Source organism: Balaenoptera borealis, assembly GCF_965194805.1.
Source record: "Balaenoptera borealis genome assembly, chromosome: 11".
Classification (NCBI taxonomy): Eukaryota; Metazoa; Chordata; class Mammalia; order Artiodactyla; family Balaenopteridae; genus Balaenoptera; species Balaenoptera borealis.
In genome coordinates this window covers 5199864-5222731 of record NC_138868.1, presented here as the reverse complement: position 1 = coordinate 5222731, position 22868 = coordinate 5199864, and the positions used below count along the sequence as shown (strand labels likewise).

The window sequence follows — 22868 nt, the reverse complement described above, 5'->3', positions numbered from 1 at the left end:
TTAAACCACGCCTCGGATGTCCCGCCTCCAAGTGCTCGGGAGTCCCGGCTCACTAGCTTCTCGCACCCAACCCGGCGGCGCTCTACACCACTTCAAGCGCCTGCCTGCTCCCCTAGCCAATCGGAGAAAAGATTTTTTTGATCCCGCCTCTTTCGGCTGCGCCACCAGCCAATCAGACCACACCATGAAGAGTCCGCGCCCAATGGCAGCATCCCAGAATGTAGGCTCCTCCTCTCGACGGACAGAACCCTCGGCCCTGGAAGGAGAGGCAGCGATTCAAGGTGGGTGTTCGGGGCTCAGCTGTTAAGGCCCAGCCTGGGCAGCGCGGCATCGGGGTCGAGTGTGCGGCCCCCGTTGGCTCCGCCGGCTCCGCGCCAGGGCTTTATCTCGGCCCGCTCAGGACCCGCGGCCTCTGTGTCCTTGAGCGTGCAGCGGGCGGGAAACCGGCACCCTCAGGGCGCATATGCACCTCCTGCGCCCGTCGGGTCAGAGGTCATGAGGAAGGTCGGGGAAGGAGCCGGGTTGGGCGCCTGGCACTTAAGTCAGCGGTCAAAAGAAATGGTCCCGTTAGAGGTCACAGGTCACGAGAGGGGCACTTTTGGGCTCCGGCTAAGTGCCAGGCTCTGGGCTAAACCCTTGGCATCTTCGAGCCGCCTCCATTCTCGTGACCTCCCATTTCACAAGTGAGAAAACCCAAGGTCACTTGGCAGGCTGGGAGACAGTTCCAGAAGGACCTTGATGCTGGGGAGAGGAATTTGATCTTGAGGGTTATTTAAGCCTTTAAAAGGTTCAGCAGGGGAGGGCTGGGGGTGTAAAGGGAGGGGTCTGGCCTGGGTTCACATCCTGGTCCCACCCCCCTCAGTGTGTGACTTTGGGCAAGTCACTTAACACGACTGAGCTGTGGCTTCTCATCTGTGCCTCCCTCTGAGGTCCTCATGTGGATAAAGTGACAGTGCGCGTGACCCCTAGCACAGTGCCTGGCACGGTGAGCTCTGAATAAACGCCAGTGGCAGTTGGCAGTGTTAACCTGGGTCAGGTTGGAGGCCGGGAGGGGCTGCACCTGGGAACAGGAAACCCGTCTGTGCCTCTGACAGGAATGGGGGTGAGCAGGGACAAGCTGACACAGTGGCACTGGGGTCAAGGGTCAAGGCTCCTGCAAATGCTCCGGTTCCCGGGGGTGGGGGTGGGGAACCATGCCTGTCTGAGACCCACCTATGCCTCACTCTCTTCATGCCCACAGATGCGCTGCCTGACCACGCCCATGCTGCTTCGGGCCCTGGCCCAGGCCGCACGTGCAGGTAGGACCAAGGGAGCCTTTCGTGGGTGTGAGGGGCCCAGCCTCCTAGCATGAGGTCGCATCTGCACAGCGTAACCCCTCTCCTTGCAGGGCATCCCAGGGGCCGGAGCCTCCACAGAAGCACAGTGGCAGCCACCTACAGTGAGTCCCGGGGCGCCTCAAGCCTCAGGCTTTCTGATCAAGGTCCCGCCAGAGGCAGGGGAGAAGGCCTGGGTCCTGGTCCTGGCTTTGCTGGGGGCTCGCCCTCTCGGAGCCTCAGTTTCCACTCTGTAAAAAGAGGATGGTGATCAAGATTGAATATGATTCTTGGGGGCAGGGTCTGTCATTGCAGGGGGTGGAGGGCCTTCCACGTGGCCACACCGTGTGATCTCAGACCTTCCCCGTGTGGGACAAGGAGGGAGCTGCCAGGTGTGAGCCCTGGGAGCTGTGCCTCTTCATCAGGACCCCAGCGCCCGAGCCCCTTCCAACCCCCATCAACTCCTGGCTTGGGTGGCCACACAGGCACACGGAGAAGCAGGCGAGGACTGCCCAGGGCCTGAGGCTGGCCTCGAGGGTGCTCACTGAGGCGCGGGAGGTTTGGTGAATGAACAAACCCCTGGGGGGCCCAGCTGTTGCACCTAGAAGGAGGCCAGGCCTCATCTCCCTGAGCTGGAGTCCTTGGGGAGGGCCTGTGTGAGGCCTCCTGCCACGGCCTCTCTGCCCGCCTCCCCTGCAGAATATGTGAACATGCGGGAGCCCTCAATGGACATGAAGTCGGTGACCGACCGGGCAGCTCAGACCCTGCTGTGGACCGAGCTCATCCGAGGTGGGCCCTGGGGGGAGGGGAGAGGCCGGCTGGTCGGGGGCACAGATGTGTTAGGGAGGAGGGCCCCCTCCCACCGTGCCTGTGCCGCCCCCAGGCCTGGGCATGACCCTGAGCTACCTGTTCCGAGAGCCAGCCACCATCAACTACCCATTCGAGAAGGGCCCACTGAGCCCGCGCTTTCGCGGCGAGCATGCGCTGCGCCGGTACCCGTCCGGGGAGGAGCGCTGCATCGCCTGCAAGCTCTGCGAGGCCGTCTGCCCAGCCCAGGTGAGCCCCTGACCCCACCTGACCGCCCCCGGCCCCTGCCACTGGGAGAGGGAGGCCACAGCCAGCTGCAGAGAGAGTGAAGCGGGCAGCCCTGGGCCCGAACTCTGCCCCCCCTGCTGGGTGTGTGTCCCCGGAAAGTCGCTTTCCCGCTCTGAGCCACTTCCCCCCGTGAATGGGGGCCGACGCAGAGGCAGTGAGTCAGGGGAGGGAAGCTTCCGGCCCTAAGCAGGCCACGTGACGCACGTGGGTCCAGCCCCTGGGGGTCTGGGCGGGGGCGTGAAACCCAGGCCTCGAGCCACGAGGCGGCACCTGAGGGTCTCCACTTTCACCCGGATGCAGCAGCAGTTTCAGGAGCACTGCCTGTGTGCCCGTCACAGGACCGGACCCAGGGACACGTGTGCCACAGCCAAGGCCCTCACTGCCCCCGGTTGCTGCTCCTTTGAGCCCCTGGCATTTGGTTCTGTCGGAGGGTCCCGCACGGACTGCCTGGAGTCACGGCCTGTTAGTGCAGAAACAGAAAGACACAGCTGGGGCTCTTGGGCTGGTGGATGTGCCTGGCAGGAGCCCAGCAGGCTCGGGGGTCCTCACTGTCCACACAGCGACCCCCTCCCAGCGGCTGCTCCAGGCCGCATCTCTGTGACTCAGGATGGCTCCTGTCCACGACCTGCCTCATTTCCTAGACCACTCCCAGGTCCTGCAGGCCACGGGTTGTGGCCTTGCTGTCCCCAGTCTAGCCACCGACCTGGAGCACGTAGGAGAGCCCCGAAAAAATAATAACAGTGGTGGCATCCAGACAGTGAGTGCCGGCTGTGGACCAGGCACTGAGCCAAACTCGTGACTCATCTCTGCAACAACTCTAGGAGGTAGAGATTATTATCCCCATTTTTATAGATGAGGAAACTGAGGCACAAAGAGATGAGGCTACTAGCCAAAGGTCCCACTGTGAGTGGTGGGCATTACACTCCTGGGGACATCTGAGGGCCTTTGCCACATCCCTTTGAAGGTCCTCCCAGCTGTGGGAGGCCCCAGGCCACCCCCTCCCCCAGCTGGTGCAAGTGTGCGCCCAGGAAGTGAGAGTTAAGGACCTGTGTTTGAGTCTGGGCTCTGCCTCTCACTTACTGTGTGGCTTTGGGAAACCCCTCAACCTCTCTGAGCCTCAGTTTTCTCATCCATTAAATGGGGATAACTAGATGTAATTGGGAAGGTTGTTCAACATACAACCGACAGTAATGGGGCATTTTTTTTATGGGGTGGAACCCCTTGGGGCTGCAGGTGCTATGGTGAACAAGGCAGGCAATGGCCCTCTCCTCGTGGGACTCACGTTCTCAGGCAGGAGGTGCTGGCAGTTAACAAACAAGAGAATGTCAGCTAGGGCAAGCGCTCAGAGGCCGACGTCACAGCCGCACCGGGTGGCCTGTTAGGAGAGGGGTCAGGAAAGGTACACGCGGGCCAAGAGTGGATGACAGAGGGTCCGCGCTGTAGGCCCCGGGGGGCCAGTCCCCCAGGAGTGGGAATGAGCCGTGGCGGGGGCTGGATCCTGTGTCTGGGGCCAGCGTGGCTGGCAGGTGACAGTACCCTGTGCCACCCCCCAGGCCATCACCATTGAGGCTGAGCCTCGGGCCGACGGCAGCCGCCGGACCACACGCTACGACATCGACATGACCAAGTGCATCTACTGCGGCTTCTGCCAGGAGGCCTGCCCTGTGGACGCCATCGTTGAGGTGAGCGGGCCCCGCGGCGGGGGAGGCCGGGGCGGAAGCTCCTCGGAGGGGCCTGACGTGGCTGCGCCTGCTCCCCCGCTCGCAGGGCCCCAACTTCGAGTTCTCCACGGAGACGCACGAGGAGCTGCTCTACAACAAGGAGAAGCTGCTCAACAACGGGGACAAGTGGGAGGCCGAGATCGCCGCCAACATCCAGGCCGACTACCTCTACCGGTGACCGGCCCGCCGGCTGGCCCGAGGTCCCCTTCTGCCCAATAAAAAGCTCTGACCTGCCCACCGCCTCTGTCAGCAGTCCGCTGTCCAGGCCAAGACCGTCCGCGGCCTGACCACGGCCTGTGGCTTCCTGCATTGGACCAGGTCCTCGGACAGAGTCGCCCTCCTGCGCGACTCTGTGGGACCTGCCAGGCCCTCCCCGTGGCTGGGCCCCGGCCCGTGGCAGCGTGTGGCCCACACATCTTCCTGGGCATATTCCCCAAGGCTCCGCAGGCTGGAGGTCGGCCCAGGTCCACTGTTCCCATAATCCTGTGTGCCCAAGGGGTGGGGCTGGGGCCTGCCCTCTCCTGAGGGCCACCCACAGCTGAGACCCTGAGGACCTAGAGCCTCTCCCAAGGCCGCAGGCAGAAATACATCAAGAGCAGGAACTTGGAAAGGCCAGGGCATCCTTGTTGGGAGGCAGGGAAAGCCTGCCCCGGGGGGGGGGGGGGTGACAGTCACGAGGGGGTGACACAGGCCCTGCTGCCTGTGAGCTGGCTCTGCCTCGCCTCCAGCCACATCCCCTTTTCTCCCCAGGTTCCCCAGACTAGGCTGCTGGCTTGGCTTCTGCTGCTCAGGACTTCCTGCTTTGCAGTCTCAGCCAAGTGATGTGGTTCCTTCTGGGGCCACACGCAAGCCCAGTGGCAGCACAATAGCCAAAAACAACCCCCTCTAACTTGGTGCTAAGAGGTGTGAGAGGATTTCAATTCGTTCTCAGCAGTGAGGAAACTGGCTCAGAGGGGTGAAGAGTCTTGTTCAGGATCACACAGCACACATCTGATGAAAAAACTAATTCAGGCCCGAGAGATCTCGGAGTTCCCTTTCTCCATTATTTCCAAAAGTGCTTTTTACAAAACACTGATCTCCCAAGATGCTTCTTGGAAGGGTGTTCTATGGACCAGTAAGTGTGGGAAATGCCCCAAGTGCCTCTCCCCTCTGGGACAGGCACTGCATGATAGCACATTCAAGGCTCTGAGAAGGCCTGCAGCAAAGAAACCCAGATTACCCAGCTCATTACCAGGGAGCCCCTTTTCTCAGATCCCTTGCTGACACCTGGACCTACTTACCAGGCCAGGCTGGGCCATCTCCTGATGCAGAAGTGGCCCAGGACTTGTATGGGCCCCACCACTGGCCAAGGTTTTGGGGCCCTTTGAACCCACAAAATGGCACAGAGGTGAGAAGTGCAGGACCAGAAAGGAAGACTTGAGCCCGGGGAGTGTCCACTAGTCCTGCTGGCTGCTGGGGGCAGGAGCTCTCCAAAAACAAGCCCGGTTGTAAGAGGCAGGCTTTAGGGCTTCCCTGGTGGCGCAGTGGTTGAGAATCTGCCTACCAATGCAGGGCACACGGGTTCGAGTCCTGGTCTGGGAAGATCCCACATGCCACGGAGCGACTGGGCCCGTGAGCCACAATTACTGAGCCTGCACGTCTGGAGCCTGTGCTCCGCAACAAGAGAGGCCGGCGATAGTGAGAGGCCCGTGCACCGCGATGAAGAGTGGCCCCCACTTGCCGCAACTAGAGAAAGCCCTCGCACAGAAACGAAGACCCAACACAGCCATGAATAAAAAAAAAATTTGAAAAAAGAAAATGCTCCCTATTAAAAAAAAAAAAAAAAGAGGCAGGCTTTAAAATCCTAAATCGCCTCTAATTTCGCTTTTCCCACACATAACCAGCACTAGATGCTTGACATGAAGCCTATATCTGTACGCAGGTAAATAGAATACTTTCATTTAAAGTGGATGAGTCTAGGGACTTCCCTGGCGGTCCAGTGGTTAAGACTCCACACGTCCAGTGCAGGGGTTGTGGGGTTCGATCCCTGGTTGGGGAACTAAGATGGCACATGCCATGCGGCACAGCCAAAAAAATAATAATAATAATAAAATGGATGAGTCTATCCAGCTCCTGACTTGATTCTCTCCCTTACTGCTGGGTCAGAGTGCAGCTCTAACGCCATTTTGTAACATGATAGAGTTCCAGTTTGCCCTGAACAGGAAGTATTGACCCGAGGCCCCCACTGGTACTCAGTTTGGTTGTGTCGAGGTTACTCCTTGAAAATAGCCCTACCGTGCCCCAGAAAGTGTCTCCCACTTTTCTGAAGACACTAGCCTTGGCTGTGACTCAGTTGCCAGCCCCCAGCTCTGGGGCTCCGTTTGCCCACCCTCCCCCCACCTCTCACAGGCCCTTGCCCTGTCGGGGTTCAAGAATCACCAGAGCTGAGGGGCCCCAGCGGGTGCAGGCTTGGCCTGTCCAGAGTGCAGGCACCTGGACAGTCGTGAGCCCCAGGTTGGGGGTGCTGCGATAGGACAAACTGCATGGAGCTCAGTAGGAGCAAGGTCATGGGGCCACATCCAGCCACAGGAGGAGTGACAGCCAGGGCAGAGCATTGCCCAGTGCCTGCTGGGTGCGGGCCCCATGCCCTGGCCCTCGGTGTCCTGCTGCCATTGAGGAAAGAGGCCCAGAGAAGGGCAGCCACCCACCCAAAGGCCCAGACCACTGGACCTGGAGTCCAAGGTGGTGGTCAGAAGCAGGAAGCTATAAGGACCTGTGTAACTGTGGCCTCACGCAAGGGGGAGGGGGTCCCAGAGGTGGGGACACGTAGGTCTTGGGCCCCAGGCCTGAGCGTATTGGGGTCTTATCAGCCATAGGCCCAGTGAGCCCTCTAGATGGTGGAGATCCCACCCTGTAGCCCCGGAGCTGGGCCTAGGCTGGGCATCTCCCCACATCCCGGCCACGGAGATGTGCGCGGTTGGCGCTGGTCAGTGTCTGCTCCCGTCTCGGGCCTCCTCGCCCGGATTAGGCGGCCCACAGCTCCGGTCTCCCAGCCTTGAGCGAGCAAGCGAGGCTGCCAGGCCATCCCAGCCCAGGGCCTGCCTCGCACCCGCGCTCCAGCTCCCAGGACGCCGGGTGGGTGTTCGGGGCGGGCCAGGGGCGGAGCTTCCCTGGCTCCGCCCCTCCCGGCCCCGCCCGCCGCGGAAAGTGAGTTGCGTGGGCGCTGCGGCCGGGATCGCAGAGCAGAGCCGAGCAGCGCCGCGTGCGGCCGACCCGGGGGTGAGTGCCCCAGCCGGGGGCTGCAGAGCCCCCAGCTCTGCTTGCCACCCTCGCTTCCCACTGCCCCGGGAAGGGGGGGGATCATGGCGCCCCCAACTAGCTGGGTCAGTAGAGGCAGCTCAGTCCGCCGGCCCGCGGCTGTCAGACGTTGCTGGGGGCCACAGAGGCGACTAAGAGGAGAAAGAAGAGGAGAATGGGGGTGTTAGCAGCCTGTAACAAACAACCAGTATTGAGCTCAGCTGTGCTGGGCCAGGTGGTGCTCAGAGCGTTCTCTGCTGCATCTTCCTGGCAGGGAGGGAGGGACCCATTCTACAGATGAGGAAACTGAGGCCCACCCAACTAGGAAGAGGCGGAGCTAGAAGAGAGCACAGACCCTCGCCTCCAGCCCAGCTCATCGTAGCGGGCCAGGGGCTCAGAGGAGAGAGCTGGTGGTTTTCTGGAGGAGTTGGCCTTAAGCCTCCAGCCTCCCAAGGGAGCAGGAGGAGAGGGGCACAGAGTGACTAGAGTCTGGACCCTGAAGGACGGAGGCACCTTCATTTGTTCTGTAAATGTCGCTGGGGTGGCCCCTGCCTCAGGAAGGGGCCAGGGAGGATGAGGGGGAGGGGATGAGACAGTGGAGGCCTGAAATGCCAGGGGAGGGATCTGCCCAGGTCTCTGCACCCCTGTGCTCACCACGGCTTGTCCCATCCAAGGGACGTGCCCAGGCCCCAGGGCTGCTGCCCCGCCTGGATCCCCAGACCTAGCTCCCTACAACCGCCATTTGGCCAGCCCAGCCTTTCGGGGTACCTGGGTCAGAGGACAGCCCTCCCCTGAGCGCATATTGTGGGCTGGGACTTCCAAACCTGCAGCCCCAGGGCCTGGCTCCTGCCTGGCTCGGTCCTGTCTATAAAACAGGGCTACAGTGCCCCCTCCCTCAAAGATTGCTGTTAGATTTAAATGAGGTATTGTGGGTGAGGGAGTTACATGGGGGCCATGGTTATTTTTATCTCCCCACCTAGGTCCTGTCTCTGCCAGGGTGGCCAAGTCCCATTCACCCAAAGAGGAAGTGGAGGCCCAGAGAGGGTGAGAGACTCCCCAAAGAACACACAGCTAATCACAGCTTGGTAGGGCTCAGAGCCTTGGTCCCTGGCCCTCTTGCCCACCCTTCCCTGTTCAGGGCCTGGCGCTTCCACAGCCCCCAGCTGTCTCTCCGCATTTTCTCTTCTCTCCTCCCGGGGCTGGGGAAGGGGCTGCTTTTCCTATTTACATTTAAGTAAACCAGACCCAGGAGAGGAAGTGACCAACTAGGCAGGCCCCAGCCCAGCCCAGACAGCAGGCCGGGTGTCAGATGTTCACCCTCTCAGCGGGGCCCTGGCCTGTTCCTGTCCCCTCCCCTCCCCTCCCCCGCTCAATTTGAGAGCTAAGGAAACTGAGTCCCACAGAGGGGAAGGGGCCGGCCCTGGGCCCCAAGGGCAGTGGCCACGGAGTCCTGGCTTGTGGGCTGGGCGTCTCCAGGGCCCAGGGAGGCCACCCTGGCCCTCCCCCTGCCCTGCCGGCGTTTGAGCAAAGGCCTGGCGAGGCCCTTCCTGCCCATTTCAGTTTCCACAGTTTCACTTTTGCTGGTTTCGACACCTGGAGGGCTCCTCCCTCGGCCCCTACCCGCGGGCCTCAGGGGAAGGTCCCGCTTCCTCAGCGCCCCCTGCCTGTCCCCTCTACCCTTCCCGAGTCCCAGCGGAGGCCCCCACCCCTCAGCGCCCACAGACCCGCAGGGAGGGAGGAGGGCCCTGGCTGCCTGCGGGGATGGGGAGGACCTCAGCCCTGCTGTTCCTTGTCAAGGATGCTCCCCGGGGTGGAAAGGCGAGGGCAGTCAGGTGACCGGCGCTGGAGGTGGCCCTTGGCCTGGGGCCCCGAGGATGTGTAGGATCTCTGGTGAGGGCAGGTCACGGAGAGGGCACAGCAGGAGCAGGGACCAGGTGTGAGAAGAGCCAGTGTCCCCAGGAGCCACTAGGGGTGGGGGCCAGGGGTCTCAGACGGGGCAGAGCCAGCTGGGAAGGAGCTTGACGTTGGACTGTGGGTCCGGCTGTGAGGTCAGCTGTGCCGTTTACTTCCTGTGTGACCTCAGCACCCCGCTGAGCCATCCTGGGCCTCAGTCTCCCCATCTGTCAGATAGGGGTGGTAGCGGTACCTTGCAGGATCATGGGAACCCAGAATTCACACCTGGTGGGGAACTGCCTGTGACCCCACCCGCCTGAGCTCCCACCCCTGCCGGCCCCGCAGGACCATGGGCTCCATGTTCCGGAGTGAGGAGGTGGTGCTGGTCCAGCTCTTCCTGCCCACAGCTGCTGCCTACGCCTGCGTGAGCCAGCTTGGGGAGCTGGGCCTTGTGGAGTTCAGAGACGTGAGTGGGGCCGGGGTGGGCGTGGGAGGAGGCCTCGTCCTTGGGTGTCCCATATGGTGGCCCATCTTCCCCAGACTGACCCCCGGCCCTGCTTGAATCCCGGCAACCTCTGCCATAGATACTTTGCTCTCAGGCCGGCTTTACTCATGGCTGAGACCACCCTGCCCCAGCCTGGGTTCAGCCAGGCCTCCTGGGCCCTGCCTCACCCTTCTCAGGCCACATGGGGTCTGGTGTGTCTTCAGCTGGGCATCTGGAGGGTCACAGTGTACTCAGCACTTTTCTAGGGGAGGCAGCTATGGCCTGAGGAGAGCCAGGCCTGGGCCCTGGTGGGGGGACCTCCTTGGCCCTCTGCCTGGAAAACTGACCCCTCCGTTTGGCAACCACAGCTCAATGCCTCGGTGAGTGCCTTCCAGAGACGTTTCGTGGTAGATGTTCGTCGCTGCGAAGAGCTGGAGAAGACCTTTGGTGAGTTGGCCCTGGGCCCACACCCCAGGCACACTTCCTGGAGGAGGCGCCAGTCAAGCTTGGTCTGAAAGGAAGAGTCCGAGTTGCCTAGGCGGACGGCAGAGAAGGGAGGTCCTGGCCAGGCCCTGCAGAGCCGGGACAGGGCAGCTGGGATCTTTGGGGTGTTCTTGGGTGAGCTGAGCAGAGGGTCCAGGCCAGACCTGGCTTGGAAGAGGCCTTGAATACCGAATGAGGGCTCGGGACTTCATCCTCTGGACGCCAGGATCCACCCATAGGTTCCGAAGCAGGAGAGAAGCATGGACAGAACTTTCTCTGCTGCAGATGGACTGGGGTGGGCAGAGGCCAGGATCCTGGGTCGGGTGCCCCCACAGAGCAGCTCCTTCTTGGACCTGGGCAAGAGGGACCCCTGCCCTGGGTTCTATTCTGGAAACCCCTCTTAGGAGGATCCTGCAAGGTGGGAGGATAGAGCATGTCTGTTTAATGGTTAGCTTGACTGATAGGTTTTAAGTCGTCAGGCAGGTACCCTGTGGGCCTCCATGCAAGTTCTCATCCCCTGCAGCGCTAGGGCCACCTGCCGGGGGACCGCTGTGGGACCCAGGCCAGGGGCTGGGGACGGAGAGCAGCCCAGAAGAGCCCCAGGGCGGGGGGAGGCGGAGCAGACCTGCAGGGATGGAGGTTTAGCCTGAGGTTTTTCCCGGATCTCAGACGCAGTGAATCAGTTAGCTGGTGGCCAGCGGAGTCTGGGGAGGCAGTTGGAATTCCCTAGGTGTTAGCCATCCCTTGGCTAATAGTGGCCATTGGCTGGTGGTGGCCCCTGAGCGGGATCCCCTGACGCCCGTCCCTCTGCACCCAGCCTTCCTGCAGGAGGAGGTGCGGCGGGCTGGGCTGACGCTGCCTGTGCCCGAGGCGGGGCTGCCGGCGCCCCTGCCCCGCGACCTTCTGCGCATCCAGGAGGAGACGGATCGCCTAGCGCAGGAGCTCCGGGACGTGCGGGGCAACCAGCAGGCCCTGCGGGCCCAGCTCCACCAGCTGCAGCTCCACTCGGCTGTACTGGGCCAGGGCCACGGCCCCCCGGTCAGCTCCGGCCTGGGCAGGGCGCAGGGAGGGGCGGGGGCCCCAGGCCCCACCTGGGCCGGGACTCATGGCGCCTCTCGGCTCCTAGTTGGCAGCCAGCCACACAGATGGGCCCCTGGAGAGAAGCCCCCTGCTCCAGTCCCCCGGGGGGCCGCACCAGGACCTGAGGGTCAAGTAAGTGAGGGGCAGCTTCGCTCTCTTTCCGGTTGGGGCAGGGGTGAGGCAGGCCAGCTCGGACTTCTTGTCCGGGGCCCTTCTGCAGCCGCCCTCAGGCCTGGACTTTCCTTTGCCCCTGGGGGTCTCTTCTGGCCCTGCCTCGTGGGCTCCTGCCTCCTCTGTGGGGACGGGGGCAGTGTGCCTGGCTCGGGTGAGGCGGGGGGAGGTCGGAGCAGCCCCTGCCCAGCCCCGCCCGTCCCCGCAGCTTCGTGGCAGGTGCCGTGGAACCCCACAAGGCCGCCGCCCTGGAGCGCCTGCTCTGGAGGGCCTGCCGCGGCTTCCTCATCGCCAGCTTCAGGGAGATGGAGCCGCTGGAGGACCCCGTGACGGTGAGCCAGCCGGGAGCACACAGGCTGGGGTGCATCCTGGGTGGAGCGGGGACTGCAGGGTGATCTGGGCCCCGCTCCGGCAGGGTGAGCCTGCGACCTGGATGACCTTCCTCATCTCCTACTGGGGCGAGCAGATCGGGCAGAAGATCCGCAAGATCACTGACTGGTGAGCGCCCATCGGGTGGGGGGCTGGCCACCCGCTGCCCTTGTGCCCAGGCCCCTGCGTGTCACCTCCACCGAGCCCGCTCTGTCTGCCACACTGCCCTGTGGGCTCCCTTTAGACTCAGCCTCTGCAAGACCTGGACCCTGTGCCCACCTCACCTCCCCCCCTCCTCCCTGCCAGCTTCCACTGCCATGTCTTCCCATTTGTGGAGCAGGAGGAGGCCCGCCGCACAGCGCTGCAGCAGCTGCAGCTGCAGAGCCAAGAGCTGCAGGAGGTGGGTGCCCGTGGCCTGGCTGGACCCCTGCCTTCCCCCTGCCCCTGCCCTCCGGACACCCCTCCCCCTTCCCCCCCCCCCGCTCCTCCTGCCCCCCCCCCCCCCGCCACTCCTCCTGACCGCCTGCTCTGGCCGCAGGTCCTGGGTGAGACGGAGCGCTTCCTGAGCCAGGTGCTGGGCCGGGTGCAGAGACTGTTGCCGCCCTGGCAGGTGCAGATCCGCAAGATGAAGGCCGTGTACCTGGCCCTCAACCAGTGCAGCGTGAGCACCACACACAAGTGCCTCATCGCCGAGGCCTGGTGTGCCACGCGCGACCTGCCCACCCTGCAGCAGGCGCTGCAGGGCAGCTCGGTGAGCATGGGGTGGGGGGGTCTCCCGCCCTCCCCTGCTGCCAGGCAGGGGCTGGTTTCCTCCTCACAACACATGTCCCATTCCCGGTGCCATCAGCGCCGTGCCTTTGCTGGGGCTCATCCTCCTCCAGGGAGTCCACCGTGATGGCCCTGGTCCAGCAAGCCCTCTCCCTGCCCCGACTTCCCAGAGGCCCTGGGATGGGCCATCACACCCTGGAAGCTGCACTGGGTGTTAAGTTAGAAACCGGGTTCAAATCCAGGCTCTGCAGGCACTGGCCCTGTGACCTTGGGCCAACTGGAGGGAGCCTTGGGTTCATCTGTGAAATGGGTTTGCTGACCCTGCTTCCAGGGGTCGCCGTGGTAGGTGCTCACCTGTGGCAGTGGGGCTCCCTCTCCCGGGCCACCTGGATGGGAAGAAGCACGCTTCTGTTTCCCAAGTGACTTCTGGGCCAATCTCTGGCCCTCCCTGAATCCCCCTGAACTGGGGCAGGTGGGGCTGGTCGTGCTATTTCACAGGGAGCGGAGGGGCTGCCCTGGGTCCCCTGGGTCCCACCCAGCGAGTCCCCACAGTGCTCTCCATCTCTAGCTGGCCGTGGCTGGAGGGTCCGAGGGTCCCTGAAGGCCCCTGCCATCAGTCTTGTCTGTCTGTCTGCCTGCCTGCCTGCCTGCCGGGTGCCCCAGAGCGAAGCGGGTGTGAGCGCCGTGGTTCACCGCATCCCCTGCCGGGACATGCCCCCCACACTCATCCGTACCAACCGCTTCACGGCCAGCTTCCAGGGCATCGTGGACGCCTATGGTGTGGGCCGCTACCAGGAGGTCAACCCCGGTGAGAGCTGCCACATCCCACAGCCCCGGCCTTCGGGAGGCTCAGCTGCCGCCCTGGGTGGAGGCCTGGGAGGGCTGCGTCCCCACACTGGGCCTGTCCCGCCCTCCTGAGATGAGAGGCGCACTCCCAGTCATGCTCTTGGGGGTCCAGTGGAGGCGCTTCGTGTTTATCCCCCGCAAACACCCCCACTGCCCTGCTGTTAAGCTAACAGGGGAACCAGCAGAGTTGTGCAAAGAATAGCAGCTTTGCGGTAGGAATGGCCCAGGTTGGAGGTCCTACTCACTTACTTTGATGAGTTTCTTAGCTTCTCTGAACCTCAGTTTCCTCATCTATAAAATGGGGATAATGGTACAGACCTGAGCAGTGTTGGGAAGATTAATGATCGCCAAAGGTTGCAAACCAGCGGTCCACGAGGCCAGCATCAGTCTGCGGATGTGTTTTGCTTGGCCACGTTGTCTGGCCACATTGAAAGGTTTGAATTGGGTGCAGCCCCAGGTCAGGTTCTACCAGAAGTAGACCCTGAGATGGGGTCTCTGATGCAAGTGGCCTATTAAGAGAGGTGTTCCTGGGAGAAACCAGTAAGGGACCTCAGGGGATGGGGAAGCAGGCAGGAAGGGGAGAGCTGAGTAGGGCCAGTCTCAGGTGAAGTCCGGCCTCAGCCTGAGCCTGCAGGGAGCTCTAGAGCATGAAGGACACTATGGTGTGTCCACCTCAAGGCTGATGAGCAGGGCTTTCAAACCCAGTGCCCTCAGTCGTCTGCCGGCCCTCGCGGGTGGGCAGTGAGGCTGTCAGCTCCAGGCACGTCCACCTGGGTGCTCACTGGCCTGGCGAAGCTCTGTAAGTGGCCCACTGGGCAGAGGGTTGCACAGAGCTGCCAAGGGAGCTGCGGCCGCCTGGGCAGAGCCTCAGTGTCTGCTGCGGGTGCCAGGGTTTAAAGTGGGAGTTTTTGCAAAAGTCTGCATTTTCTCAAGACTGGCGAAAAGTGAGAGATTTGGCGACATGGCCCACCTCCAACAGGCTGGAGCTGGGTGGTGGCAGCCCCCTCCCGTTTGCCAGTGCCCGTCCCAAGGGCAGCAGGCACTGGCTTTCCTCCCTTCCTGGCCTCCTCCTCCTTCCTGAGGCCTGTGGGACCTGGCCTGTCATCCTCCCGGTTCCTCTCCCTCCAGACACCACCCTCCCTGCAGCAGGCTGGCTGCAGTGTGGCCAGTGGCCCAGCGTCCCCCTTGTCACTGGATAGGGGCTGCAGTGCATCTCTGTGTGAGCCCAAAGAATGGGTGTGAGGGTGAACCGTGATGAGGTCCCTTACGGGAGGCCAGGGAGGGGTCCTGCCTCATCCAGTGGGCAAGAGGCAGGGTTTGGGGTCCCCGGGGCGGTACAGGCAGCACATGAGGACGGAATCCAAGGCCGTGTGGACTGAGACCAGGGTCACGTGGTGCTCTGGGGCCTGCTGACCCTGCAGGACCAGCATCTGGGAGCTTGACGTGGGGCCCCCAGCCCATTTCACCGGCCCGTAGGCCCTCTGCATCAGCGGATGCCAGTCCGGTTAGAGCAGGCCTGATCACCAGACATCCACGGTTGGTAATATGCCACCAGCTCTCAAAGCAATAGCTTTGCAGAGGTATTCGTTTGCTAGGGCTGCTGTAACAAAGCATCACAGATGGGGCGGCTTAAACGATAGGTATTTATTGTCTCTCAGTTCTGGAGGCTGGAAGTCTGAGAGCAAGGTGTCGGCAGGGCTGGTTCCTTCTGAGAGCTGTGAGGGAGAATGTGTTCAGGCCTCTCTCCTTGGCTTGCAGACAGCTGTCTTCGTGTTCGTATGGCATTCTCCCAGTGTATGTGTCTAAGGTCTAAATTTCCCCCTTTTTATAGGGACACCCGTTATATTTGATTAAGACCCACCCTAATGACCTCATTTTCACTGGGTTACATCTGCAAAGGTTGTATCTCCAAATAAGGTCACTGTCTAAGGTACTGGGAGTTAGGACTCCAACATATCTTTTGTTGGGGTGGGGGACACAATTCAACCCATAACTGGGATGTGCGTTAGAATCCTAACACCTATGAGAAAATTTCCCCATTTTACTAAAGGGAAGCTGAGGCCCCAGAGGTGAAGTGACCAACTCGGCCTTCTGGAACTTGCCATGTGCCAGCCAGGACCACCACTGGGCTCTCTGTGCTTCTGCTTTAAGCTCTTCTCGTAAATAATAATAGCTAGAACTGCTAACGTTATATTGAGCATTTATGGTCTCTCAGGTACTGTCCAGGGATAAACTCATTTATAACAGCCCTATAAAGTGGTGGTATTGTTATCTCCATTTTGCAGATGGGGCAGTGGAGGTTCAGAGAGGTTAAGACACTAGCCCAAGGTTGCACAGCTAGTAAGTGCCTGGATCTTGAATGCAGGCAGGCGGTGTGGCATCCCTGCCTGGCTACACCACCTTCACGTCTCCTGGGGCCCCGGAGCCTGGCTTGGGGGGCCTCTGTGGCATCCGGTACAGGGATGGGGGTCCTGGCTGACCGTGTGGCCCCTCTGCCCGCAGCGCCCTACACCATCATCACCTTCCCCTTCCTCTTCGCCGTCATGTTTGGTGACGTGGGCCACGGGCTGCTCATGTTTCTCTTCGCCCTGGCCATGGTGCTGGCCGAGAACCGGCCAGCCGTGAAGACGGCGCAGAACGAGGTGAGGGGCGGCAGGGAGTGGGTGGTCTGGGGGGAGGGGGGTGGCCGGGCACGGCAGGGGGCCCAGGCCGGCTCTCACCATGCCTGCACCCCCAGATCTGGAGGACCTTCTTCGGGGGCCGCTACCTGCTCCTGCTCATGGGCCTGTTCTCCGTCTACACCGGCTTCATCTACAACGAGTGCTTCAGCTGCGCCACGGCCGTCTTCCCCTCGGGCTGGAGCGTGGCGGCCATGGCCAACCAGTCGGGCTGGAGGTGAGGCCCAGCCGCGCCCGCCCCGCAGCCCCGAGGCCCCCGGGCCCCTGACCAACCCGCCTGCTCTTGTCACAGCGACGCCTTCCTGGCCCAGCAGCCGCTGCTCTCCCTGGACCCCAACGTCACCGGCGTCTTCCTGGGACCGTACCCCTTCGGCATCGACCCGGTGAGTCCCGGCCGCCTGTCGGAGGCGGTGGCGGGCGGGAGGGCGGGGCCGGGGCTCCCCGCTTGCCCAGCCCCTCCGAGCACCAGGCCCGTTCCGGGTGCAGGAGGCAGGAGCCCCCCTAGACCAGGGCCTGCCTGGCGGGGGGCCTGCACTGCAGCCACTTGAAAGCAGAGAAGCGAGTCCTAATAAGGGCAGCGCTCTGTAGTCCCCTCTGTGCCAGGCAGGCACCGTTCTGAGCCCTTGTCGAACTGATTTTATGTCTAGTCCTCGTGACAGCTCCATGGGAGCACGTCAGTACCGTCCCCACTTTACAGGTGAGGAAGCTGAGGTTACACGCCCAAGGTCACCCAGCTAGGAAGAACTCGGGTTGGGGCCCAGGCTGCCCGGCCCAGTCTGTGCTCTTAACTGTTCCCCTCTGCTGCCCCTCGTCGGGCGGGTGACGGGTTGTGCGGAGGCCCTGGAGGGGCAAACGGGCCGATGGGAGTGACTCGGGTGGAGAGGCCCCTTCACGACACCCATCCCTCCCGCCACCCCAGGTCTGGAGCCTGGCTGTCAACCACCTGAGCTTCCTCAACTCCTTCAAGATGAAGATGTCCGTCATCCTGGGGGTCACCCACATGACCTTCGGGGTGGTCCTGGGAGTCTTCAACCACATGTGAGGACCGGGGGCCTTGGGGTGGGGGGCCGGGCAGGGCCAGGGCGACCTGGTGACCCGGCTCCCCTCCTGCCCCAGGCACTTCGCCCAGTGGCACCGGCTGCTGCTGGAGACCCTCCCCGAGCTGGTCTTCCTGCTGGGGCTGTTCGGCTACCTCGTCTTCCTGGTCGCCTACAAGTGGCTGCGCGTCACGGCCGCCAGCGCTGCCTCGGCCCCCAGCATCCTCATCCACTTCATCAACATGTTCCTCTTCTCCAGCAGCCCCACCAACCGGCCGCTTTTCTCCGGGCAGGTAGGCTGGGGCGGAGGGGGCGGCTCACACCCTGCCCCGCGGCCCCCTGGTTGCTGGGCCTCTCAGCTGCAGGATTCTCGTCCGAGAGGTGGGATGCAGGCCTGAGGCCGTGCGACAGGCAGGTCGAGGGGCCTCCCTGGGAGCTCCCAGCAGGGCTGGTGGCTTCTATGCCCAGAAGAATTCCACACGGGGTGACGTCCATGCCTAGCGAGGGGCCCTGGGCTGGAGTGGGCTGCGGGCTCCCTGGGCCCCCGGGGACTCGCGTGGCCCGAGCTGGCCGGTGGCTCGCAGGGGCGCCCTGACCATCGCCCCCTCCCCCGCAGGAGGTGGTGCAGCCCACGCTGGTGGTCCTGGCCCTGGCCATGGTGCCCGTCCTGCTGCTCGGCACGCCCTTGTTCCTGCACCGGGAGCACCGCCGCTGCCACTCTCGGAGGAGGCAACAGCCGGTAGAGGCAGGGGAGCCTGGGGGTGGGGTCCCGTCCGGGACGTGAGCCCCATCTGGGGCTGGGGGTCTGTGATGCCGCTGCTCCACCCCTAGGACGAGGACACGGCCGGGCTCCTGGACCCGCCTGACGCGTCCCTGGCCAGCCAGGGCTCTGATGAGGAGAAGGCAGGGTGCCCAGGGGACCAGGAGGAGGCCGAGGTGGGTATGGTGCCTTCCTGAGTGGGGGATGGCTGCTGGCCCCGCTCGCCCCTCACTGCCGCCTGCTCCCCCAGTTTGTCCTGTCCGAGGTGTTCATGCACCAAGCCATCCACACCATCGAGTTCTGCCTGGGCTGCATCTCCAACACGGCCTCCTACCTGCGCCTCTGGGCCCTGAGCCTGGCCCACGCCCGTGAGTCCCGGCTCCTTCCCGCACCCGGCTGCTGGATGGGTGGCCTCCTCTGGTCACTTCTTAGTATCCCTGTCTGTAAAGGGGGGAACGTTGGAGGAGGTCCCCCGCTGGCCCGCGGGGAGGGTGGGCTTTGGGACGCCGAGGTGGCGTGGTGGTCCCCACGGTTCCCTCCTTCACCTGCAGAGCTGTCACAGGTCCTGTGGGCCATGGTGATGCGAGCCGGCCTGAGCCTGGGCGGCGAGATGGGTGTGGCGGCTGTGGTGCTGGTCCCCGTCTTCGCCGCCTTCGCCGTGATGACCGTGGCCATCCTGCTGGTGATGGAGGGGCTCTCGGCCTTCCTGCACGCGCTGCGGCTGCACTGGTGAGTGGCCGCCCGGCTGGTGTGGGCAGCACGGGGGGCGCCGGGGGGGCGTCCCCTCACCGGCTCTCCCTTCTCACCCCAGGGTGGAGTTCCAGAACAAGTTCTACTCGGGTACTGGCTACAAGCTGAGCCCCTTCACCTTCGCCGTGGAGGATGAATAGGGGCCACAGCCCTGCCCTTGCCTTGCTGAGCACGGAAGAAATAAAGGGGAAGGCCCAGGGCCCGTGTCTTGGTCTTGTCTGGGAGGCAGGGGCTGGGGAGGCTGGGTGTGGAGGAGCCTGGGCTCTGGCGTGGGCTGGTCCTGTCCCTGGGAGCCTTTTGGTTGGATGGACACCATGCCAGCCTCTGTGCCCATCTCCCTTATGTCTGTCTCTGCAGATGAAGTTGGTGTGGGGTGGGGGGAGGTGGGAGCCACTGGCCTACGATCTGGGGCCTCAGGATGTCAGGAGAAGACCCACGAGCACATCTGCAACAATCCCAGACTCTTGGGGCGAGGGGGGGCAGAACTAGGACAAGGGAGCGCTGTTTCCAGTACATTCTAGCTCAGAAAGATTGTCCTGCCAGGCTGGGCCAGGGGGAGTGAGCTCCCCATCCTTGGGGCTATGCAAACTGGCTGTACGATGATGTCTGGGCTACCCTGGGTATGGAGGGTGGTGCCTGGCACGAATCGGCCAATATTCTCACGTCCCTGTGCTGGCGCCGGCCCCCGACACTCAAGATGCCCTGCAGCAGAGAGCAGCCTGGGACACCTGAGCCGAACGCGGCACTCCACGTGGGACAGTGGTGTCACACCCAAGGCCACCTTCCTGCAGACAAGGGCAGAGGCTCATCCAGGGCGCCCTGAGAATTGCCCAGGGCTCCGAAGGTCAGATAAGGGCAGAGCCGGACTCCAGGCCCTGCCGCCCCAGAGGCCACAGTCTTCCCCCATCCCTCCCCGGTGGGATGTCCTGCTCCCAGGCCATCCTTCCGCCGGTGGGAAGGAGGTGGCATCCTCGGGGCTCTCTGGTCTGGGTCCCACCACCAGCTGGGTGGCAGAGCCAGTGCTTCTCAGAGGCCTCGTTCTCTCCTGCTGAGGAGCTGCCAAGTGGTTCTTCCGGCTGGAGGCCCCAGGAACAAAGGCTGCCTTGAAGGCAGAGATGCCCTGGGCGCGGCGAGCCGGGAGGCCTGGCCCCATCACCGTGGCTCTCGTCTGGCCAGCTGCCGGGGTAGCCTGTCCCTCCAGAGCCCAGGGCCGCCCCGCTCAGGGCCCCCAGATGCTGGGCTGGGGTATGAGGGGCTGTCTGGCTGCGGTATGGCACACCTGGCAGAGACTTGGCTCCAAGAAACGTTGAGAGCAGCGTCTGGTTAGGAACAGAGGAAGCGGTGTGCGTCTCAGGATCTAGCCCAAGCCCAGGACTCCAAGCTCTACCTTCCTGGGGAGCAGAGCCGTGCAGAGACTCGCAGGGTGGGGCCGGTGCTCAGCGCCAAGAACGTGGCACGTCTCGGGGGTGGGTGGCAGGCGTGACCCCAGGGAGATGCTAGCTGGCCCTGCCCTGGCTTTGACACGTGGGCAGCTGGCAGCCTGGCTGGAGGGCTGGATGCTGCGGAACCAGCGTGCGCAGAAGCCCTGGAGGGGGCGCCCCTGGGGCGTGGAGGTCACCTGCACTGGGGACAGGCCTGCTCCAGCGAGCGTTTGGTCTAATCCAGGAGGATGGCTGAGTGAACAGATGGGTATCCCAGGAATTCCACATACAGAGAATGAAAGTGACAGCCAGCGAGGGGATGTGAGGGAGCCTGACCCCAAAGCCGCCTGGCAGAGGAAAGTGCGAGAGCGCCTGGTGTCTTAGGGACGAGAGAGGCTGGGGGCAGGGGGCTGGCAAGGCCGGTCGGGCCCCGTGGGCACAGGCAGGAGCTGGGAGCTGTGTTCTACGATCTCACACACAGGGCAGCAGCATCTACATCTAGGGCTCAGTTTTTTTTTTTTTTTTTTAATTATTAATGTATTTTTGGCTGCACTGGGTCTCCGTTACTGCGCGCGGGCTTTCTCTAGTTGCGGTGAGCGGGGGCTACTCTTTGTTGCGGTGCGCGGGCTTCTCATTGCAGTGGCTTCTCTTGTTGCGGAGCACAGGCTCTAGGCGCACGGGCTTCAGCAGTTGTGGCTCGCGGGCTCTAGAGCGCAGGCTCAGTAGTTGTGGCTCACGGGCTTAGTTGCTCCGCGGCATGTGGGATCTTCCCAGACCAGGGCTCGAACCCGTGTGCCCTGCATTGGCAGGCGGATTCTTAACCACTGCACCATAGCAAAGTCCCTAGTACTCAGTTTTATCGCTTGGATATCATAACACACTCACCTGGCTAAAACTTTCGGTGTCCAGAAGGCCGGGCAGTGGAAAGTCTCCCTCCTGGACAGCCCAGTGCTCCCCCCTCCCTCCTGCCCAAGGGCTTTGCCTCCGGAGCCGGGTGGACGCACCGTAGACCTCCCCGAGACTAGGGATGCATCCGAGGGTGACAGCAGAGGATGGGCTTTTACCTTTTTTATTGTTTGTATAGTACAGTCTTTGTGGTAGCAGGAATGTATGCACAAAAAACAATTCAAATAAAAGTTCAGAGTGAAAAAAAAAAGATTTATCCCAAAGGACTTTTAATACATACGGATTTCACAGCTATACTCTATCCCCGCCCCCATACTCCACACACGGGCTGCGGTTTCCCACCAGAACGACCACAGGAGGTACACCGGGGAGCAGTGAGGGCAAGGTTTCCCTCCCGCACCCAGCACACCGAGGCCCCAGCACCGGGGCGGCAGGAGGCTTCCCTGGGGCACGACCATGCCTGGGGGCGGGCAGCGGCCCTGTCACAGGAGCCCAGCTCCAGGCTGAGCAGAGGTGGAGGGGAAAAGGCTGCAGAGTGCGGGACAAAGCAGTCCACTCCCTGCCAGGAACGCGGATTGGGCGGGGGCGGGGGGCATGTGTGTTCACATGTCCCCGTGCCGCCTGCTGGCCCTCTGTGGCCACGGCCCACTGCCTGCCCCAGAGCCGGGGTTAATAAAGCACTTTCAGTTAGAGGGCATGGCGGGGCTGCATCCAGTGAGGGTGAGATTCATCTGAGATTCACCTGCAGAGGAGAACACGGAGGACAGGCAGCAGTCAGCGAGCAGCCAGTCGTCCCCGCCTCTGTGCACCCCGCACCTCGGGGGCGGTCTGCGTCTCCCAGGACCCGGTCAGGCCGCGGGCATCGGCAGTGTCGCAGCCCACTCGCCGCCCTACACACCCGTCACCCACACAAAGCCCGATCAGCGCTGTTCACCAGCGTGGTCATTAACATCCTTTAAAGATCAACATTAACCAAAAAGGCACCTGCAGTGACACTGCTTACTCGTGCTGTTTGCCCCACCTGACTGAAGTAGAAAATGCTTTCTCTAGATTAAGGGGGTCTGAGATGTTGCACTATTGCACTAGTGTACTATAATTCTGCTTCCTGATCTCATGTCAGAGTCCTAGTGAAATTGTAAACAAGATATGAAATAAATGTTCCTCAATTTTAATACAGTCTTTCGTATCATACACATCTGTGTTCGGCAGCGAGACGTCCGAGCCTTCTTGCTGCAGGTACAGTAGTCGGAGCACAGAGGGACCCTCGGGCTTGGCCGCCCCCGCGCAGTCCAGGGACGCAGCGCAGGCGGGCCTCCCCAGTCACACCCCAAGCTTCCTCTTCTGGTCGAAATAGGCATCGAACCTGGCTTGGGCATACTCCTAGGAGACAGAAGGAAGAGGGGCCTCACCAAGGGTCCCACACGCCCCCCGGCACAGAGCAGAGCAGCTCCGCGTGCTGCAGGCCATCCAGGAGCCACGCTGCTCTCAGGACGGTCCTCTCCCGCTGGCAGCAGCCCCGTTCACCGGCTTCCCTTTACCCTCAACGTCCCCCGCTCGATCAGCTGCGCCGGCCCGGCCCTGCCATCCCAGACGGGAGACGGGACTTCTGTCTATGTTATCTGGTGCAGCACGGTTCACCGACTCATTCACCTTGAACGCTACAGACGTGGACTGACGGACACAACAGAGGCTTCTCTGTCAAAGCCCAAGGTCCCTGGGGCGTTAGCAAGTGTAGACAGACGGTAGGTGCCACCTGTTTGCTGCAGCACGATTACTAAAAGGACACCAGGAGGGAAGTGAGAAAACCTGGCCAGCCA

At 62.6% G+C, this 22868-nt stretch overlaps 3 protein-coding genes across 14 annotated transcripts in view; 2 read left to right on the top strand and 1 right to left on the bottom strand.

Moving 5' to 3' along the window:
- Positions 1–181: 181 nt before the first annotated feature.
- NDUFS8 (NADH:ubiquinone oxidoreductase core subunit S8) lies at positions 182–4363 on the top strand. Its single transcript, XM_082343957.1, has 7 exons — positions 182–281; positions 1241–1298; positions 1388–1438; positions 2013–2102; positions 2197–2369; positions 3962–4090; positions 4176–4363. The coding sequence occupies exons 2-7, from the start codon at positions 1241–1243 to the stop codon at positions 4305–4307; spliced, it is 633 nt and encodes a 210-aa protein (XP_082200083.1). The 5' UTR covers positions 182–281; the 3' UTR covers positions 4308–4363.
- Positions 4364–7311: 2948 nt separating this feature from the next.
- TCIRG1 (T cell immune regulator 1, ATPase H+ transporting V0 subunit a3) lies at positions 7312–18923 on the top strand. Of its 3 annotated transcripts, none has more exons than XM_082343006.1 (21): positions 7322–7387; positions 8387–8490; positions 9644–9764; positions 10151–10229; positions 11083–11303; positions 11392–11477; positions 11725–11848; positions 11932–12014; positions 12192–12285; positions 12424–12636; positions 13317–13461; positions 16002–16141; positions 16237–16394; positions 16470–16560; positions 17097–17215; positions 17294–17507; positions 17831–17953; positions 18046–18150; positions 18225–18342; positions 18526–18703; positions 18786–18923. In XM_082343006.1, the coding sequence occupies exons 3-21, from the start codon at positions 9648–9650 to the stop codon at positions 18862–18864; spliced, it is 2487 nt and encodes an 828-aa protein (XP_082199132.1). In that variant the 5' UTR covers positions 7322–7387; positions 8387–8490; positions 9644–9647; the 3' UTR covers positions 18865–18923. The 3 variants fall into 3 exon arrangements, with proteins under 3 accessions (XP_082199131.1, XP_082199132.1, XP_082199130.1); XM_082343004.1 differs by having other exon boundaries at positions 7348–7387; positions 8386–8449; XM_082343005.1 differs by lacking the exon at positions 8387–8490 and having other exon boundaries at positions 7312–7387; positions 9645–9764.
- Positions 18924–21198: 2275 nt separating this feature from the next.
- CHKA (choline kinase alpha) overlaps positions 21199–22868 on the bottom strand; it is a 61491-nt gene continuing 59821 nt past the window's right edge. For 6 of the 10 annotated variants that reach the window (XM_082343015.1, XM_082343014.1, XM_082343016.1 and 3 more), the window contains one exon: positions 22199–22431. Coding sequence is in view for 8 of the 10 variants with exons in the window: in XM_082343016.1 (XP_082199142.1) it covers positions 22372–22431 (60 nt within the window). In the remaining 2 variants the exon portion in view is untranslated. Of the gene's footprint in view, positions 22432–22868 lie in introns of all 10 variants that reach the window. The other 4 variants (XM_082343010.1, XM_082343007.1, XM_082343009.1 and 1 more) reach the window with 2 other exon arrangements.

Excerpts from the sequence above, each read along its gene's own strand:
- NDUFS8 (XM_082343957.1), top strand. The coding sequence starts at position 1,241 with ATGCGCTGCCTGACCACGCCCATGCTGCTTCGGGCCCTGGCCCAGGCC. Across the intron at positions 1,439-2,012 it reads CACAGTGGCAGCCACCTACA|AATATGTGAACATGCGGGAG; the intron begins GTGAGTCCCGGG and ends CCTCCCCTGCAG. Across the intron at positions 4,091-4,175 it reads CTGTGGACGCCATCGTTGAG|GGCCCCAACTTCGAGTTCTC; the intron begins GTGAGCGGGCCC and ends CCCCGCTCGCAG.
- TCIRG1 (XM_082343005.1), top strand. The coding sequence starts at position 9,648 with ATGGGCTCCATGTTCCGGAGTGAGGAGGTGGTGCTGGTCCAGCTCTTC. Across the intron at positions 9,765-10,150 it reads GCCTTGTGGAGTTCAGAGAC|CTCAATGCCTCGGTGAGTGC; the intron begins GTGAGTGGGGCC and ends TGGCAACCACAG. Across the intron at positions 10,230-11,082 it reads AGAGCTGGAGAAGACCTTTG|CCTTCCTGCAGGAGGAGGTG; the intron begins GTGAGTTGGCCC and ends CTCTGCACCCAG.